At 44.2% G+C, this 19,979-nt stretch overlaps 1 protein-coding gene across 1 annotated transcript in view; it reads right to left on the reverse strand.

The window, feature by feature from the left end:
- The window catches only part of LOC122935391 (titin homolog), an 848,771-nt gene that overhangs the window by 236,838 nt on the left and 591,954 nt on the right, over positions 1–19,979 (reverse strand). Inside the window, exons 66-68 of the mRNA XM_044291163.1 lie at positions 10,829–10,903; positions 10,098–10,139; positions 5,674–5,718 (exon numbers count right to left, since the gene is read on the reverse strand). Coding sequence (XP_044147098.1) covers positions 5,674–5,718; positions 10,098–10,139; positions 10,829–10,903 — 162 coding nt within the window. The remainder of the gene's footprint in view (positions 1–5,673; positions 5,719–10,097; positions 10,140–10,828; positions 10,904–19,979) is intronic.

Raw genomic sequence — 19,979 nt, forward strand, 5'->3', positions numbered from 1 at the left:
CAACTGCTGCGTCTTTTTGCAGTGTGCAGACTGAACAGGAGGTCAGGGATCAAGACTGGGTGGAAGACGATGCAGGGGACGATGAGGTCCTAGACCCCACATGGAATGAAGGTCGTGCCACTGACTTTCACAGTTCGGAGGAAGAGGCAGTGGTGAGACCGAGCCAACAGCGTAGCAAAAGAGGGAGCAGTGGGCAAAAGCAGAACACCGGCCGCCAAGAGACTCCGTCTGCTACTGACCGCCGCCATCTTGGACCGAGCACCCCAAAGGCAGCTTCAAGGAGTTCCCTGGCATGGCACTTCTTCAAACAATGTGCTGACGACAAGACCCGAGTGGTTTGCACGCTGTGCCATCAGAGCCTGAAGCGAGGCATTACCGTTCTGAACCTTAGCACAACCTGCATGACCAGGCACCTGCATGCAAAGCATGAACTGCAGTGGAGTAAACACCTTAAAAACAAGGAAGTCACTCAGGCTCCCCCTGCTACCTCTTCTGCTGCTGCCGCCTCGGCCTCTTCCTCCGCCTCTGGAGGAACGTTGGCACCTGCCGCCCAGCAAACAGGGGATGTACCACCAACACCACCACCACCTCCGTCACCAAGCATCTAAACCATGTCACACGGCAGCGTTCAGCTCTCCATCTCACAAACATTTGAGAGAAAGCGTAAAATTCCCACCTAGCCACCCTCGATCCCTGGCCCTGAATGCCAGCATTTCTAAACTACTGGCCTATGAAATGCTGTCATTTAGGCTGGTGGACACAGACAGCTTCAAACAGCTCATGTCGCTTGCTGTCCCACAGTATGTTGTTCCCAGCCGGCACTACTTCTCCAAGAGAGCCGTGCCTTCCCTGCACAACCAAGTATCCGATAAAATCAAGTGTGCACTGCGCAACGCCATCTGTGGCAAGGTCCACCTAACCACAGATACGTGGACCAGTAAGCACGGCCAGGGACGCTATATCTCCCTAACTGCACACTGGGTAAATGTAGTGGCAGCTGGGCCCCAGGCGGAGAGCTGTTTGGCGCATGTCCTTCCGCCGCCAAGGATCACAGGGCAACATTCTTTGCCTCCTGTTGCCACCTCCTCCTACTCGACTTCCTCCTCCTCTTCTTCCACCTGCTCATCTAGTCAGCCACACACCTTCACCACCAACTTCAGCACAGCCCGGGGTAAACGTCAGCAGGCCATTCTGAAACTCATATGTTTGGGGGACAGGCCCCACACCGCACAGGAGTTGTGGCGGGGTATAGAACAACAGACCGATGAGTGGTTGCTGCCGGTGAGCCTCAAGCCCGGCCTGGTGGTGTGCGATAATGGGCGAAATCTCGTTGCAGCTCTGGGAATAGCCGGTTTGACGCACATCCCTTGCCTGTCGCATGTGCTGAATTTGGTGGTGCAGAAGTTCATTCAGAACTACCCCGACATGTCAGAGCTGCTGCATAAAGTGCGGGCCGCCTGTTCGCGCTTCCGGCGTTCACATCCTGCCGCTGCTCGCCTGTCTGCGCTACAGCGTAACTTCGGCCTTCCCGCTCACCGCCTAATATGCGACGTGCCCATCAGGTGGAACTCCACCTTGCACATGCTGGACAGACTGTTCGAGCAGCAGCAGGCCATAGTGGAGTTTCAGCTGATGCACGCACGGGTCAGTCGCACTGCGGAACAGCACCACTTCACCACCAATGACTGGGCCTCCATGCGAGACCTGTGTGCCCTGTTGCGCTGTTTCGAGTAATCCACCAACATGGCCAGTGGCGATGACGCCGTTATCAGCGTTAAAATAATACTTCTATGTCTCCTTGAGGGCGATGATGGAAGAGGAGGTGGCCCAGGAGGAGGAGGAGGAGGAGGAGGAAGAGGGGTAATTTTTAGCACTTTCAGGCCAGTCTCTTCGAAGTGACTCAGAGGGAGGTTTTTTGCAACTGCAGAGGCCAGGTACAATTGTGGCCAGCCAGGGCCCACTACTGGAGGACGAGGAGGACGAGGATGAGGAGGAGGTGGAGGAGGATGAGGAAGAAGCATGGTCACAGCGGGGTGGCACCCAACGCAGCTCGGGCCCATCACTGGTGCGTGGCTGGGGGGAAACGCAGGACGATGAAGATACGCCTCCAACAGAGGACAGCTTGTCCTTACCTCTGGGCAGCCTGGCACACATGAGCGACTACATGCTGCAGTGCCTGCGCAACGACAGCAGAGTTGCCCACATTTTATCGTGTGCGGACTACTGGGTTGCCACCCTGCTGGATCCACGGTACAAAGACAATGTGCCCACCTTACTTCCTGCACTGGAGCGTGATAGGAAGATGTGCGAGTACAAGCGCACGTTGGTAGACGCGCTACTGAGAGTATTCCCAAATGTCACAGGGGAACAAGTAGAAGCCCAAGGCCAAGGCAGAGGAGGAGCAAGAGGTCGCCAAGGCAGCTGTGTCACGGCCAGCTCCTCTGAGGGCAGGGTTAGCATGGCAGAGATGTGGAAAAGTTTTGTCAACACGCCACAGCTAACTGCACCACCACCTGATACGCAACATGTTAGCAGGAGGCAACATTTCACTAACATGGTGGAACAGTACTTGTGCACACCCCTCCACGTACTGACTGATGGTTCGGCCCCATTCAACTTCTGGGTCTCTAAATTGTCCACGTGGCCAGAGCTAGCCTTTTATGCCTTGGAGGTGCTGGCCTGCCCGGCGGCCAGCCTTTTGTCTGAATGTGTATTCAGCACGGCAGTGGGCGTCATTACAGACAAACGCAGCCGCCTGTCTACAGCCAATGTGGACAAGCTGACGTTCATAAAAATGAACCAGGCACGGATCCCACAGGACCTGTCCATCCCTTGTGCAGATTAGACATTAACTACCTCCCCTTAACCATATATTATTGTACTCCAGGGCACTTCCTCATTCAATCATATTTTTATTTTCATTTTACCATTATATTGCGGGGCAACCCAAAATTGAATGAACCTCTCCTCTGTCTGGGCGCCGGGGCCAAAATATATGACAATAGACTATTCCAATGTTGGGTGACGTGAAGCATGATTCTCTGCTATGATGAAGACTGATTCTCTGCTGACATGAAGCCAGATTCTCTGTTACGGGACCTCTCTCCTCTGCCTGGGTGCCTGGACCTAAATATCTGACAATGGACTGTTCCAGTGTTGGGTGACGTGAAGCCTGATTCTCTGCTATGACATGAAGACTGATTCTCTGCTGACATGAAGCCAGATTCTCTGTTATGGGACCTCTCTCCTCTGCCTGGGTACCGGGGCCTAAATATATGACAATGGACTGTTACAGTCTTGGGTGACGTGAAGCCTGATTCTCTGCTATGACATGAAGACTGATTCTCTGCTGACATGAAGCCAGATTCTCTGTTGCGGGACCTCTCTCCTCTGCCTGGGTGCCTGGGCCTAAATATCTGACAATGGACTGTTCCAGTGTTGGGTGACGTGAAGCTTGATTCTCTGCTATGACATGAAAACTGATTCTCTGCTGACATGAAGCCAGATTCTCTGTTATGGGACCTCTCTCCTCTGCCTGGGTGCCGGGCCTAAATATATGACAATGGACTGTTACAGTGGTGGGTGACGTGAAGCCTGATTCTCTGCTATGACATGAAGACTAATTCTCTGCTGACATGAAGCCAGATTCTCTGTTACGGGACCTCTCTCCTCTGCCTGGGTGCCTGGGCCTAAATATCTGACAATGGACTGTTCCAATGTTGGGTGACGCGAAGCCTGATTCTCTGCTATGACATGAAGACTGATTCTCTGCTGACATGAAGCCAGATTCTCTGTTACGGGACCTCTCTCCTCTGCCTGGGTGCCTGGGCCTAAATATCTGACAATAGACTGTTCCAGTGTTGGGTGACGTGAAGCCTGATTCTCTGCTATGACATGAAGACTGATTCTCTGCTGACATGAAGCCAGATTCTCTGTTATGGGACCTCTCTCTTCTGCCTGGGTGTCGGGGCCTAAATATATGACAATGGACTGTTACAGTGGTGGGTGACGTGAAGCCTGATTCTCTGCTATGACATGAAAACTGATTCTCTGCTGACATGAAGCCCGATTCTCTGTTATGGGACCTCTCTCCTCTGCCTGGGTGCCGGGGCCTAAATATATGACAATGGACTGTTACAGTGGTGGGTGACTTGAAGCCTGATTCTCTGCTATGACATGAAGACTGATTCTCTGCTGACATGAAGCCAGATTCTCTGTTATGGGACCTCCCTCCTCTGCTTGGGTCCCGGGGCCTAAATATATGACAATGGACTGTTACAGTGGTGGGTGACGTGAAGCCAGATTCTCTGCTATGGGACCTCTCTCCAATTGATATTGGTTAATTTTTATTTATTTTATTTTTATTTTAATTCATTTCCCTATCCACATTTGTTTGCAGGGGAGTTACCCACATGTTGCTGCCTTTTGCAGCCCTCTAGCCCTTTCCTGGGCTGTTTTACAGCCTTTTTAGTGCCGAAAAGTTTGGGTCCCCATTGACTTCAATGGGGTTCGGGACGAAGTTCGGGTCGGGTTCGGATCCTGAACATTTCCGGGAAGTTCGGCCGAACTTTTCGAACCCGAACATCCAGGTGTTCGCTCAACTCTATTAATGTGTTAAGCTAATTGAAACCTATACACAATGGCTGTTTCCACCAAAAGGGCCTCTATGTAAATCTGATTTTGGTGGTGGGGGGGGGGGGGGGGGGCAAAGTTACCGATTTAAATACTTCATGTTTAATGACTTTTAAATAACAAAGTAAGGACCAATTTATAAGACCAGTTATTGGGAACAAGCCCCTTCCTGATAATTGCCCCATGTACCGATCTAGTAGAGTTCACACTCATGCTTTCTGAGATTTCTGAGATGTGTTATCTAAACTAAGCAAACACCTTCAATTGCTTTTCAATGGCTTTTGTTTCAAGATAACACAATGATTTAAGAAATTTGAGTTAAGAGTTTGAGTGCTGACCATGCTACATCTGTACATGTGCTGCCAATCATCTTATCCTCTGATTAAGCAAACACTCATTTGTCAGGTGATTGTATCTATTATTTGACACCTAAAGTCATCCGTTGTGGCAGCAAATATGTAAAGGAGAATGTTCTGCTTACAAACAATTAATCTGTATGAGGACAAATGCTTATAGTAGTGACAAGTCATTCTCATACAGAGGAGAGTTCTGCTTATAAATGTAGTTGAACAATTAGACAATGTTTTATCAGTTTGTTCCCAATCATTGCCCTGAGTCTTGGACCATGTAAATGGTTCTCCTAATTATTTCTTCTTTGACAATAAATAGTCATTTTCTATATAATAATACTCCTAAAACTCAAACTAATGGCAATTTAAGTCTTTGCAATAATACATGAAAAAACCCAATCCATTTAATTAGCATAAAATAACCTAATTCGACTGGCTAAAGGGTTCATTTTATATTTATGGTAAAAATAAAATTTCCCAAAAGAAAAAAAAAAAACATATAGGGAACATTTCCTTTGTCCCTCTTTTGCTGGGTTTATCGTGTAAATTATGTTTTGCGGTAAATAAAAACATTATGGAAAAATAAAACCTTATAAAATTATTCTGAATTAAGCTTATTGTGCTGTCTAACTTCTCCATTTAGCAACGTGTTTAGTAATCTTTGTGCCCAATGCATCAATATGCATCCTACCTTTCTTTGCCACTGCTGGCTCTTTATGTTCTTTTTCTGGTGTCTCTGCAAATATAAATTGTCTGAAATATGGCAAATACTGAGACAATCTATTTTAAAAGAATGCAATTTGTTTAGAAATTCCCCCAAATTTGGCTTTCAAGTGATTGTGAAGTTTGCTAATTTGACAGTGAATTTAGGGTCTTACAGGGAGTTAGGGATTGGGAAGATTTATATATGCTACTTTCACACTAGCATTTTAGTTTTCCGGTATTGAGATCCATCATATGGGGACACAACTGAACTTAATAGAATGGAATGCTCCAAAATGCCCACACTGGACATCAAACTGCAACATGTTGTAGTTTGCTTTCCATCCTGGGATACGGAGCAAGACAGATCTATTTTCTCTGACACAATCTGCCACAACAGAAAACGGATCTGTCCTCCATTGACTTTCTGGAGCTGGTACTGCTCCCCCCCGCCACAGCAGCCATGGCAGTGGAACGAGAGCGCAGAGGGCCCCCCGGTAAGACCTGCAAGAGGATGGACAATGGCACAGATAGGCAGAGGCCAACTGACTACATAGGTAGTTTAGTTTGTCCTCTCAGCAGGTGTAAAAAAGGCCCCCATTTTGGACCGGTAGCTAGGGTCCAACAAGCTGGAGAGCCAGAAGTTTTCCCTCTGCCGAATGGTGACAATTTGGCTGTTACTACCCAAGCAAGTGAGCATGCAGCGGGCCAATTGCGCAAATGACTCGCAGAGACTCCCTGCCTCCATCTCCACTGCATACTGCCATAGTGTGTCTGGGTCATCTGCCTCATCTTCCTCATCTCCCTATTGCTCCTCTGGCTGCTCCTGCTCCTCCTCTCTTGTCACCTGTGTATAAAAATCACCCATTTAGCTACATATTGCTTGTGCTCCAATGTCCTCCTCCTCCAGTTTAGCCCCCACACAGCTCATGTGGCCATGAGATTTAGATGCCGCGTCTCCAGTCCCTTGACCAGCCAGATGTGCCAGCATATGTTCCAGGATATAAAGCAGTGGAATGACATTGTGCATCCCATAGTCCTGGCAACTGAAAAATAATATAGCATTCTCAAAGGGCCTGAGCAAACAGCAGGTGTCAACCATGAGCTGCCACTGGCCGACATCGAAGTTACACAGGGGAGTACTCCTGTCCGCTTGGATCATCAAGAAATCGTTTATGGCCTTTCTCTGTTCATACTGTCGGTCCAACATATGGAGGGTGGAATTCCAACTGATGGAAACGTTGCATATCAGCCTATGTTGGGGACCCCGTTCTGACGCTGCAGCTCAAGGAGGCTTGGCGGTATATGAGTAGCTGAAGTGCATACAAAGTTTTTGGGCCATTTTTAGGATGTCTTGCAGATGGATGGAAGACTTCAGGAACTGCTTGACAACCAGATTGAACATGTGCGCCATGAAAGACGCATGGCTCAGCCTCCTTGACGTAGCGCCGACACCATGTTTTTCCCATTGTTGGTCACCATAGATCCGATTTTAATTTGTCACAAAGAAAGCCAGGATTCGGTTTCTTGATAAAGGACACGGAGCAGTTCCTCCACTGTGGGACTCCATTCACCCAGACAAACGAGGTGTAGAACAGCGTGAAACCGCCGTGCTCTGCACATGTGGTATGCTTGAGGAGCACTGTGAATTGTCCCTGCAGTGGAGGCTGAGGACAGGTTGGTGGATTATGAGGAAGAGGCGGACATTGTCGCAGGACCAACGGCGTGAGAGCGTGGAGGTGAAAGCGACGTCACCTGACCAAGTTGCTGGTTTGGCTGGGTAGGAACCACATTTACCTAGTGGGCCGATATATATTGTCCTTGACCATAGTTACAGCTCCTCACGTTAGCGCTGCCATGCACTTTAGCAGACACTGACAGGCTCAAGGACTGTCCCACCTTCTGTTCTACATATTTGTGCAGGGCTGTTACTGCCTTTTTGACAAATAAATGACGGCTTGGGACTCTCCACCGCTGCTCGGCACAAGCCATCAGTTCTCTGAAAGGGGCAGAGTCCACCACTTGGAAAGGGAGGGACTGCAGCACCAGCAACTTGGCCAGGAGCACGTTCAGCCTCTGCACCATTGGATGAGTGCATGCATACTGTTGCCTCTTGGAAATCGCTTCGGGGATCGATTTCTGACTGAATGACTGACGAGGAGTAGGAAGGCGAAGAGCAGGAGCATCGCGACTGGTAGATGATGGGAAGGACAGACAGCTCCTTTCGGCTGATGTGGTGGAGCCTTGACTGCCTGAAATTGGTTGCGCACCACTGGGTGATGTAGCGGTTGCTACAGCAGGCTAAATCACCACATTGGAGCCACGGTTCTCCAAGGCCAACTTATGGTGATGCTGCATATGTTGATGCAGAACATTGGTGCCAACATTGGCACCCTAGCCATGTTTCACCTTTTTCCCGCAGATTCGGCAAATAGCCATGTTCACCTCCTCTGGCGGCTTAGGAAAAAACTGCTACACCGCCGAGTAGGTGATTTTTACCCCCAACACTCCGCACTAACTGTCTGCTACTACCGCTGCCTCTGTGAAGCCCAGGCACAGTGTTCTACACCACTATAAAGGCTCTCTGCAGCCAGGAAATAGCCGTTTTTTAACGTAAATTCGCTGCAAATATATTCGGATCGAACCAAATTTTCCCCACCAAAAATTCGGCAAACCGGAAAATCGCATTTTTTCTAAATTTGCTAATCTCTAGTTTCTACCTGACACTGGTTCAGTGGATCTTTTGTCTTTCTTTTCCTTTGGGGTTTCTAAAAACGACACATTGCAATATAAGCTATTATAATCTATACTGAATTTTAAAATATGTAATTTGTTTGAACAGTTGAACGGTAGAGAGTTTTATACTTCAGGTGATTCTATTCATTATAAAAACTCGAGGTCCTAATAAATATTGCAGGAGAGTCCCCGGGATAATAATGGAGGGACGATACGTGCCACCAGAGGTCCTGGCCTCGGTGGAGTAAGAACCGGATCATTGCAGTTAAAGCGGCGAATGCTGCTGGCGTAGCATGTCCGGGCTGGTTCTTACTGGGAACAGGTAAAGAGCTGGGTGGGTGCCTGTTCCCCACGGCCAACCCAGGTTTTTAGTGGAGCTGGGCCTTTAAAGAACCCAGCCTGCTGAAGATGGGGGGGGGGGGTCTTGCTGTGCTGGAGATTTCCACAGACAGAGTCAGTACTGGTGAAGGAGAGTCTGGGACCTGTGGTGCTACTAGCCGAAGGGGCTCTGGCCTGAGGGAGACAAAGGCAGGTAGCCTAGAAGCATACAGGACCGCTGTGGTCTGTCCAAAAACAAGGTGACTCAATCCTGCTGTTTATTTTCTATGGAAGGACTTTTGCACTCCATATGTGGATATGCACCTGTGTGGTCTGCACATTGCCTGTTATGCCTTTGGTGTGAATAAAGTCACGGTGTATCACAAAGACTGTTTGTGATTGCCTCTATACTGCCGCCGCTATCGTAGCCTACCACAAGCACATCCCCACAATATATAGTATGCCAGCCAGAGGACTATGATGAGTAGGAAAAAGCTTCATATGAAAGTAAAACACAAGTTGTCCCACAAAAACTATTCTTTATTTTTCAAACGAACACATAGATATGAATGATTTTCTAACTGCATGTGATCAAAAAAAATAGCATAACCACAGAGTTATAATATAAAATCTAATCTGTAGTGCCATCTGTTGCCCGTTCTTTTCCTTATTTCTTGGCCCACCTCACCAAGGATGACACACATCCCTTGTTTCACGCTTCCACTACTTTAATGTCCACCAGCCCTATCTTCTCTTATAAGTGTGGCAGCTACATGAAGAGAGTCACAGCAGAAAGGACATGACCACCTGAGCTGCCAGATTGAATTAAGACTATCAGAGCAATAGTAGTAATAAATGGGGAGATCTCTGGATCCATGTATGGTACAGGGCTGTTCCTATTTTTGTTAGAAAGAGCTTGAACTATATCATGTCTGAATTGTATTTTTACATTAATCATGAGATTAATGTAAATAAATAAAAGAGTGAGGGGATCCAATCAGAAATGTGCAACCTCAATATGCAGAGATGACTACTAATTTGTAAGTTAGGCTTCTGTCTTAGCCCATTAACTGACTGCAGCCTAAATTGAAATGTTATTGTAGTACTATATAGTTTGCAATGTTACCAATAGCTACAGTACATCTGTAAAGGGATTACATATATTGCAGAATATATTTTGAAGATTAATACTGTTGGACTTTTTTTTTTTTTGGGGGGGGGGGGGAGTAGAAAGAGGTTATAGCAAATGCTATAACTAATAAAACTAAGTTAATGGGTGCTACTGTACCCACTAAGTGACTCCTCAGTTACCAGTTGGAAATTTAAGAAATCTCACTGCATAAGTGCATTTTTGGTTACCTTTCTTGTGTTCTGAAGGCAGCTCTTTTTTCACTGTAGCCTCTGGAAAAAATACAAATAAATTGAAGACTGTATCTGTATCTGTATCTTTGTGTATATTTTATTAATTATCACATTGCTTAGAGATTCCCAGCACAGTGAGTGTTTCATTACAATAAATATTATAAACTTAGTGTATTATATGTTCAAAACCTATTTATGCCTAGACAAATGTAAAGAAGAAATTATACTAGGTGTTTTTAATCTAACATATTACCTTCTGTGGGTTCTAAAGCCTTGTCATGTTCTCTCCTGGGTTCTGTTTGCTCTTCGTGTTTTTTTTTTTTTCTTCACTTAGATTGCAAAGTACTAAATCTAAATCATTTTTTCCCCCAGACTTACCATTTTTTTTAAATTGGGTCTCTCAGAGTAAATTGACCAGTGTATAATGGCTTACAGTGCAAAAATTTCGACTTTGAAGCCAAGCCCAAATATAACACAGTAACAGGAGTTCTAAAGCCATGGACCAGATAATTTGTGCAATTTATTTATTTTTTTCTTCCTGGGATGGGTGTTTTTTTTTTACAGTTACTTTTATATTTAAAATGTTTACACTCTTGTGTTGTGTACACTATATTTAAAATAATTCGGAAAATAAGTAAGAGACAATAAGTCAGCTTGCAAAGATCTTTATTACAAATTGTTACATCTTAATATATTAGTCCATTGAAAATGATGAGATATGTGGTTACCTTTTTTGGGTTCTCCTGGCTCTTCCTCTTTCTTCTTGGGTTCTGATGGCTTTTCATGCTCTTCCGCTAGGAGGTCTGCAAAGATTATGATTTTTTTTAATTTGAAGCTAAGCGCAATTATAATAATAGTAACAATAAGAATAGCCTAATAGTGTTGATCTCAAATATTCTAATCGCAAATTTTTATCGCAAATATCGTCACTTTGAGAATGCGCGAAGATGTAGAATATGGTGCTATATATTCGTAATATTCTAGTTTTTTTTCCATCAGTAACCTCCCACTTTGTCAGTGCTTAGCAACATCCCTAGCAACCAATAGGAAAGTTGCCTACCCCTTTACTATATAAGAAACTCAACAGCAGCCATTTTCAGCAGTTTTTGTTTTTTGCGGTTCTGAGAGAGAGAGCAGTGTCATTGCTGTTCTCTGTGCTTTCATCTGGATCCCATTCCTTATCCAGTTACATAAGCTAGTTAGTTAGCTCAAATATATAATTCAGATAGTTAGTGGGAGATAGTCAGTGTAGGTTAGATAGTGATATAGTGTAGCTGATAGGTTCCAGTGCAGGGTGCTAGGTAGTGTGATGGTAATTACTGTTTCTCTGCTGTCCTTACATACATGCTACAGACATAGTGCTGTGATGTCACAACAATAATTAGTGCACCAATCAGTAATATCTACTCAGACCTGATAAAATGTTAAGTTGCAAGTACTGCACAAAAAATATATGCATCATTAGTCGCGATTTCCGCAATCGCAAAAATAATGACTGGAGATCACAAATTCTACAATTCTCAAATTTATTGCGATAAACTTCAACATCATCTCAGGTGACAACAGACACACACAGCCAGAAATTGGTAGGTTCCTCTGACACCATATTTAGTTGGCTTGGCCCAGGAACAACTTCTGTGCACTCACCTGTCCTGCAACTGAAGCTTTCTGCTCCTTTGGCTAGGGAAGTAATGCATACTGCTGGTTCTGCTTTTCAGTGAGGATAGTCACCAGCTACAAGCCAGCACAAACTTGTAGGAGTTGTTTGTTGTGTCCTCCCTTAGGCATGCAACTAGTGATGACGACAGTCAGGTAGGAGCACATATTGCTAGCGGTCAGGGACGTGGTCATGAGTGTGAGACAAGTGACGAGCAGACAGTAGTGGATGATGATGTAACTGATTGCAGGGTGATAGCCGGGTGAAAAAGGGGCATCATCATCATCTGTGTTTGAGGGTGACCACATTAAACAAAAGGGTTGAACGGCACTCCTCTTGGAGATAGGCGGTGCTCAGTGGTAAAGGGTGCTAACAGTAATGATAGAAACCACGGCACTCACAGGAAACTTTTTGTAGTAATTTCTTATTTATTTCATTATTATTTCATTATTTTAATTCATCCACATAGTTAATTACTGGCCAACGTTTAGGTCCCACACGGACCTTGTTCACGGCCTAGTACAAATATGGATGAAGGAAACACACTATAATGGATGTGACTAATAATCCTTAGCTTAGTATTCTTTAGCCTACCTATCCTCATCCCTACAAGTATTGTGTAACTGATTACCTAATTCCGCCACAGATCAAGCGTGAGATGTATTATGTTATTGTGCAATTTTGTGTACTCCATTTCACTCCTGCTCCTATGTCATCATGTCCTTTTGCATTACAAAATCATGCATTCTATTGTGTTCTATTGTTTTCTATAATCATGTACCCAGCTGTTCATAGTGTGTTTCCTTTGTCCATATTTGTACTAGGCCGTGAACAAGGTCCGCGTGGGACCGAAACGTTGGCCAGTAATTAACTATGCAGATGGATTAAAATAATGTAATAATAATAACAAAATAAATAAGAAATTACTACAAAAGGGGTGTGTGGCTAGCTGCTGACCGGGAAAGACGTCTATCTCAGCAGCTCTGTCAGAGCAGACCTAATCTAGCCTAATCCGCCCATAATATAAAGTTTTTAAACCTCATCTCAAAGCTTTGGAGACGCTGATTAACACCTGCCTCATTTTAAGATCTCCCTGGGGCCAAAATACCGCTCCGATCCGGAGATTCTAGTGAGGCCTAGTGGAGACGAAATCCCTGGCGTAGATTTAAAGAAGAGTGGGGCCAACCATAGAGCTTCCGTTCCGCCTCAGCCGGCAAGAGTATTGCTGCCGTTGGCCTGATGTAAGATTTCAGACGCCGCTGAACAACATCTACCCCTAGATCGCGACCTTTCAAGGCTTAAAGGACCGCACAGACCCAGAGTTGAGAGCGTGGCCTAGAGGGTAAGGAATCCACAGCCTGGATTTGAGGCGGAGTGGAGTCGCCTAAAGAGCCTCTCAGCTGCTCCGGTCGGAATGAATAAAAAGTACCGCAAGCGCGGTGTAAGGTATCATACTTTAAATTGTGCCTACCTGAGCCCAGCATCATAAAGAGAAATAGCGCCATACTGAAGGCTATCTTACTGTGTGGGCGCCATCTTGTGACCCGGCCATAGCGAATACATGTACTGTCGCCAGCGATAGCTGTATTCTTCAGAGCAGCTCAAATTACATACCTGCTAACCTGGGTGAGACCTCTAGTAAAAAAGACTCGACTGTCACAAAAGTTGTTGGTCAAATAGCTGTTTTGATCGCTTGCAGCTATGATCCTATCCTGCTCATAGTAGTCTCACACAGCCCACAGTTCATTGTTAAGTTTTGGGCTTGTGTGCTTTTACATCCCAACTGACCCTCCTGCAGATTGGGGTCAAATTGGAGAAATATTTGATGTTTAAAGCCTGTCTTCACTGATTATACATTTCTTAAAGAGACAGTACCCTATGTTTGCGTTCAGGGTAACATGGCAGAAGATGTCTAGCCTCATTCTCATGAGGTTATAGAGGATGGAAAACAAGCATCAGATATACACTCACCTAAAGAATTATTAGGAACACCTGTTCTATTTCTCATTAATGCGATTATCTAGTCAACCAATCACATGGCAGTTGCTTCAATGCATTTAGGGTTGGGGTCCTGGTCAAGACAATCTCCTGAACTCCAAACTGAATGTCAGAATGGGAAAGAAAGGTGATTTAAGCAATTTTGAGTGTGGCATGGTTGTTGGTGCCGGTCTGAGTATTTCACATTCTACTCAGTTACTGGGATTTTCACGCACAACCACACCTGTATGATTTGGAACGGTTTTGTTTGTAGAGTAACTGTAAGGTAGATAGCGTTGCAAAAAAACAAAAACAAAAAAAACTTTATTGATCTACCAAAACATACCAGGTGGGCAGATAGCCTTTTATATGAGTATGTTTTTGTAAATCAATAAAAAAAAAATTGTTTCTGTTTTTGCAACTAGGGTTGAGTGAACCCGAACTGTAAAGTTCAGGTACGTACCAAACATTTGGATTTTTGGACCTCGGACCCGAACACAAACTTTTCAGTAAAAGTTTGATTTTGGGTTCGTTGTTCAGCAAGTTAATGGTGCTTTTTGAAAGGCTGCAGAGCAGCCAATCAACAAGCGTTTAACTTGTGTGCCCTTAGAAATCATCACAGCCATGTCTACTAATGGCATGGCTGTGATTGGCCAGTGTAGCATGTGACCCAGCCTCTATATAAGCTGGAGTCACGTAGCGCTGCACGTCACTCTGCTCCGATTAGTGTAGGGATAGGATGCTGCTGCTGTGAGGGAGAGAATAGGACAGAATCTTTAATCTGAAGTGCTTGTTAACTCAGCGATCTACCTAGATTTTGTTTTGTGGGTGCAGTGCACAATCTTTTTGCCTTGCCCTGAGCCCAGTGACACAGAAAAAAAACTTGTATCCGTCTATTAGTTAGGTGGGTGGCGGCGGCCATTTTATGAAAGTTCTGTGCACCAGCACAGCATATGTGCATTTGTGACAGTGAAATATAAGCTTGAAATACTGCAATTATATTCTGGGTTTAAAAAAATCACCAATTTTTGGCAAGACCCTACATCTGTGGACTTTGCAGCATTTGTCATTGTTAAATACAAGCTTCAAATACTGCACTAATTTTCTGGGTTAAAAAAGCACACATTTTTTGGCAATACCCTCTATCTGGGGCCTATGCAGCATTTTTCAGTGTGCAATTTAAGCTTGAAATACTGCAATAATTGTCTGGGTTTTAAAAAAACATTTTTTTTGAGTAAAATGCTAAATTTTACAGCCCTTGCTGCATTTGTCAGTGTGAAATACAAGCATTATATACTGCTGTCATATTCTGTTATTAAAAATACACCTATTTTGGGCAAAATCCAAATTTTGCGGCATTTACTGCATCTGTCATTGTTAAATACAAGCTTGAAATACAGCAATAATTTTCTGGGTTTAAAAAAGCATCCATTTTTGGCAAATACCCTCTATCTGGGGCCTATGCAGCATTTGTCAGCGTGCAATTTAAGTTTGAAATACTGCAATAATTTTCAGTTTTTAAAGAACACCCTTTTTGTGGAAAATTCAAAATTTTACAGCCCTTGCTGCATCTGTCAGTGTGAAATACAAGCGTTATATACTGCTGTCATATTCTGTTATATAAAAAAAAAACACCCATTTAGGGCAAAATCCAAATTTTGCGACATTTGCTGTATCAGTCATTATTAAATACACGCTTGAAATACAGCAATAATTTTCTGGGTTTAAAAAAGCACCCATTTTAGCAATACCCTACATCTGGGGCCCATGCAGCATTTGTCAGTGTGAAATTTAAGCTTGAAATAATGCAATAATTTTCAGGTTTTTATAAAACACACTTTTTGGGCAAAATACTAAATTTGACAGCCCTTTTTGCAACTGTCAGTGTGAAATACAAGCGTTATGTACTGCTGTCACATTCTGTTATAAAAAAAGCACCCATTTTGGGAAAAATACAAAATTTGCAGCCTTTTCTGCATCTGTCACATCAGTGTGAAATAGACGCGTTAGATACTGCTGTTATATTCTGTTATAAAAAAAATGCCATTTTGGGAAAAATACTACATTTGCAGCCATTGTGGCATCTGTCAGTGTGAAATACACGCGTTAGATACTGCTATCTTCTGTTATAAAAGAAAGAAAAAAAAACATTTTGGGAAAAATAAAAAAAATTGCAGCATTTGCTGTATCTGTCAGTGTGAAATACACGTGCTAGATACTGCTGTTATCGTCTGGTTTAAAAAAAAAAAAACACCCATTTTGGGAAAAGTACTAAATTTGCAGTCTTTGCTGCATCTGTCAGAGTGAAATACACGCATTAGATACTGCTATCTTCAGTTATTAAAAAAAAGCACCCATTTTGGGAAAAATACTAAATTGGCAGCCTTTTCTGCATCTGTAAGTGTGAAATGCACGCGTTAGATACTGCTGTTATCTTCTGTTATAAAAAATCCCCACCCATTTTGGGAAAAATACCAAATTTGCAGCATTTGCTGTATATGTCAGTGTGAAATACACGTGCTAGATACTGCTGTTATCTTCTGTTATTTAAAAAAAAACACCCATTTTGGGAAAAATACTAAATTTGCAGCATTTGCTGCATATGTTAAAGTGAAATACATGCGTTAGATACTGCTGTTATCTTCTGTAAAAAAAAAAAAAAAAAAAACATTTTGGGAAAAATACTAAATTGGCAGCCTTTTCTGCATCTGTCAGTGTGAAATGCACGCGTTAGATACTGCTGTTATCTTCTATTATAAGAAAAAGATGCCATTTTGGGAAAAATACAAAATTTGCAGCATTTGCTGTATCTGTCAGTTTGAAATACACGCGTTAGATACTGCTCTTATCTTTTGTTATAAAAAAACACCCATTTTGGGAAAAATACAAAATTTGCTGCATTTGCTGCATCTGTCAGTGTGAAATACATGCATTAGATACTGCTGTTATCTTCTGTTATAAAAAAAAAAAAAAAACATTTGGAGAAAAATACTAAATTTGAAGCCTTTGGCTCTACGAATCGTAAGGCCAGAACAAGTACAGGCGATATTACATTGGGTTGCTGACAGTGCCTCCAGTTCCTTCACATTGTCTCCCACCCAGTCTCCTGCTGAAAGATCAGAGTTAGCACCTGCAGCCGATGTCCATCAGTTTGTCACCTCACCCCCTTGCAAATCAGCCAAGCAGTCTGAGCCCCAAGTCATACAGCAGTCTCTTCTGGTTTTTGATGACTCTGCTAGCAGGGTTTCCCAGGGCCATCCACATACCCCTGCCCCCGAAGTGGAAGAGATTGAGTGCACCGATGCCCAACCACTTATATTTCAAGATGAGTACATGGGAGGACCACCGCAGCACGTCTCGGATGATGACGAAACACAGGTGCCAACTGATGTGGCTTTCTGCCGTGTGCAGACCGACAAGGAGGGCAGGGGTGAAGACTGGGTGGAAGATGATGTGGAGGACGATGAGGTCCTCGACCCCACATGGAATCAAGGTCATGCGAGTGACCTGTGCAGTTCGGAGGAAGAGGCGGTGGTCGCACAGAGCCACCAACACAGCAGAAGAGGGAGCAGGGTTCAAAAGCGGAGCGAGCATCCCCTAGACAGTACGCCTGCTACTGCCCAACATAGCAAGGAACCGAGCACACCAAAGCCAGCTCCAAGGTGATCCCTGGCGTGGCAGTTTTTCTCAAGTAGCTCGGGTCGTAACACTCACCTACCTGAGGCGTATGGGCAATACCAGGAGCGAGTGGGCAAATTATAGGAGCGTGAGGTCCGACTCACAGACAACTCACCAGTTACCTCCAGCATGGAATCATGCTAGCAATGGGAGTCCCACTCAAGACTGACTAATATGACCCAGGCCTCGCAGGTGCACCTAAATGAACCCTGTGGATAGAAAACAGGCTCATTTAAATTGGAGTTTATACACCTCCAGGTATCTCTATATGCAAACAATTGAAAAAAAAAATGGTGTCGTGTTAAACAGGCAGGAAGTGCTCAAACCCATATGCAGTTGTGCATGTATAAACAGGGGAGCAAATCCTGCACTTGCGGACCGTTGCTAGCGGTAATCCCCAGCAACAATGCATACAGCGGAGGATGCCTGGGCAAAACATTATCATGCAAAAACATGAACCAACCATTTTGTGAACCATCACATGTAATATTTTGATATTCAGATTAGAGATGAGCAACGTTTTGAAAAATTCGATTCAAATGGCTTGCCGAGGTTCACTAATAAATTTGATTTGTTCCGAATTAATTTGTTATGAATCGCTTTAAATCAGACCACTCTGCCTAATCATATTCTTCCCGCTTGGAAGTTAACCCTTTCCCAACCCTTTACCTTGGCAGCCAAGCATTTAAACATTGTGCCTGCTGGCATGTGCAGGGGACGCCTTGGCCGCCAGGTGTCTGCTGTTTTAAAGAGCAGCCACCCGGCACTAATGCCAATTGCTGACTTTTAACCCTTCAGATATCATGTTTGGGGAGTGCGAGTATGTCTGCAGCAGCCCCTGTCCTCCTGTTTGATGGTACCAGAGATAGTACTCACCATTTAAGCAGGAAAACCTTTCTCAAAGCAATAAAATTTAGGAATCCACAACAGGGATGTCCATAATCTCATGTGGCTCCCTTTGTAAGGTCCGGGATCCCTTCCTATTAGTGGATGGGGATGGTTACCTGCGGATTGGCTGGCTACTCAGGATTATGGGTGATCTTGCATTCCTGGGCTTCTTACTTTCATTTTCTAACATGTGCAGCTGCGATTTTAGGAAAACCTAATTTGTTACTATGAAGCGCCAGGAAATTCAGATTTGTTATGAATCAAAGCTTTCCTAAAGTTCGGACCGAATTCCGCTTTCAATGCTTCACTCAACACTAATTCAGACCTTAAATCAAAGAGGAACCCCAGTAAATAAGGGGAAAGAAAGGTTAATGTATAATAATAACAGTACTGTGTAACAGAATCAACCAGTAGGGTTGAGTGAACACCTGTATCTTCGGGTTCGCCGGGTTCGGCCAATCTTCGCCGCAAATTTCTAGTTCGGGTTGAAGTCAATGGGGACCCGAACTTTAGGGCATTAAAATGGCTCTAAAAAAGTCATAGAAAGGTCTAGAGGGCTGCAAAAGGAAGCAAAATAGGGGTAAGAGCAGGACAATTGCCCTGCAAACAAATGTGGATAGGGAAATGAATTAAATTAAAAGAATTTTGTAAAAAATAAAATAAAAATTATGATCTTGAACCAAGAGGTGGAGGTCAAAGTGGAGTAGGAGATTGAGGAGGCGGTGGACGTTGAGGTGTAGGTGGAAGCGGTGGTGGTGGAGGAGGAGGTAGACAACGCAATTTTTTTTTTTTTGCCAGCAGATTCATCAAAAAGCATAATAGACTGCTGCATGACTTGGGGCTCAGACTGCTTGGCTGATTTGCAAGGGGGTGAGATGAAAGACAGATGCCCAAGGGCTGTAGGTGCCCGTTCTGCGCTTTCAGCAGGGGACAGGGTAGTAGACAATGTGAATGAACTGGAGGCACTGTCAGCCACCCAATCTACTATCTCTTCTACTTGTTCTGGCCTCACTATTAGTACACCGGTTTCCAGGCCTACAAAATAACGCTGAACGTTCTGTTGCCTACATGCACCTGAGGAAGGTGCTTCATTTGGGCATGTAGCTGGCACAGATCGACCACGTCCTCTCCCTGCAACAGGAACTCCAGCAACCCTAGCAGCACCACGACCAGGGAAGCGTCTCCTAATTTTATTCTCTCCTCATTCTATGAGATCACCTACTGAACTAACAGACAGATTAACTATATTATTTTCCCTGTCACGTATGCAGTGCAGGTGTACTTTACTTTAGAAGGCATGGCTGTGATGGCTTCTAGGACACTCAACTTAAAAGCTTGTTGATTGGCTGCCTTGCAGCCTTTCAACAAGCTTTATTAAATGCCTGAACACTGAACACAAACTTTTCCAGCAAACTTCGGGTCCGGGTACCAAAAATCGTAAAGTTACAGTTCAGGTTCCCTCAACACTATGAACCAAGAAGGGGAGACCGGGAGGTGACAATCTGTTATAAAGTACTCTGTGGATGAATCGCCACATGTATTATTGCAAAGCATCTTTCTCAGGGGTCTTTAAATAATATATTATGTTTTGCAGTTTCTGCAAAGCAAATTTGTTGAAAGAAACCAGCTTGCCTTCTACTACACCTATAGCAAGACTTCCTTTTTTCACCAGACTACTT

The sequence above is a fragment of the Bufo gargarizans genome, chromosome 4 (assembly GCF_014858855.1).
Source record: "Bufo gargarizans isolate SCDJY-AF-19 chromosome 4, ASM1485885v1, whole genome shotgun sequence".
Classification (NCBI taxonomy): domain Eukaryota; kingdom Metazoa; phylum Chordata; class Amphibia; order Anura; family Bufonidae; genus Bufo; species Bufo gargarizans.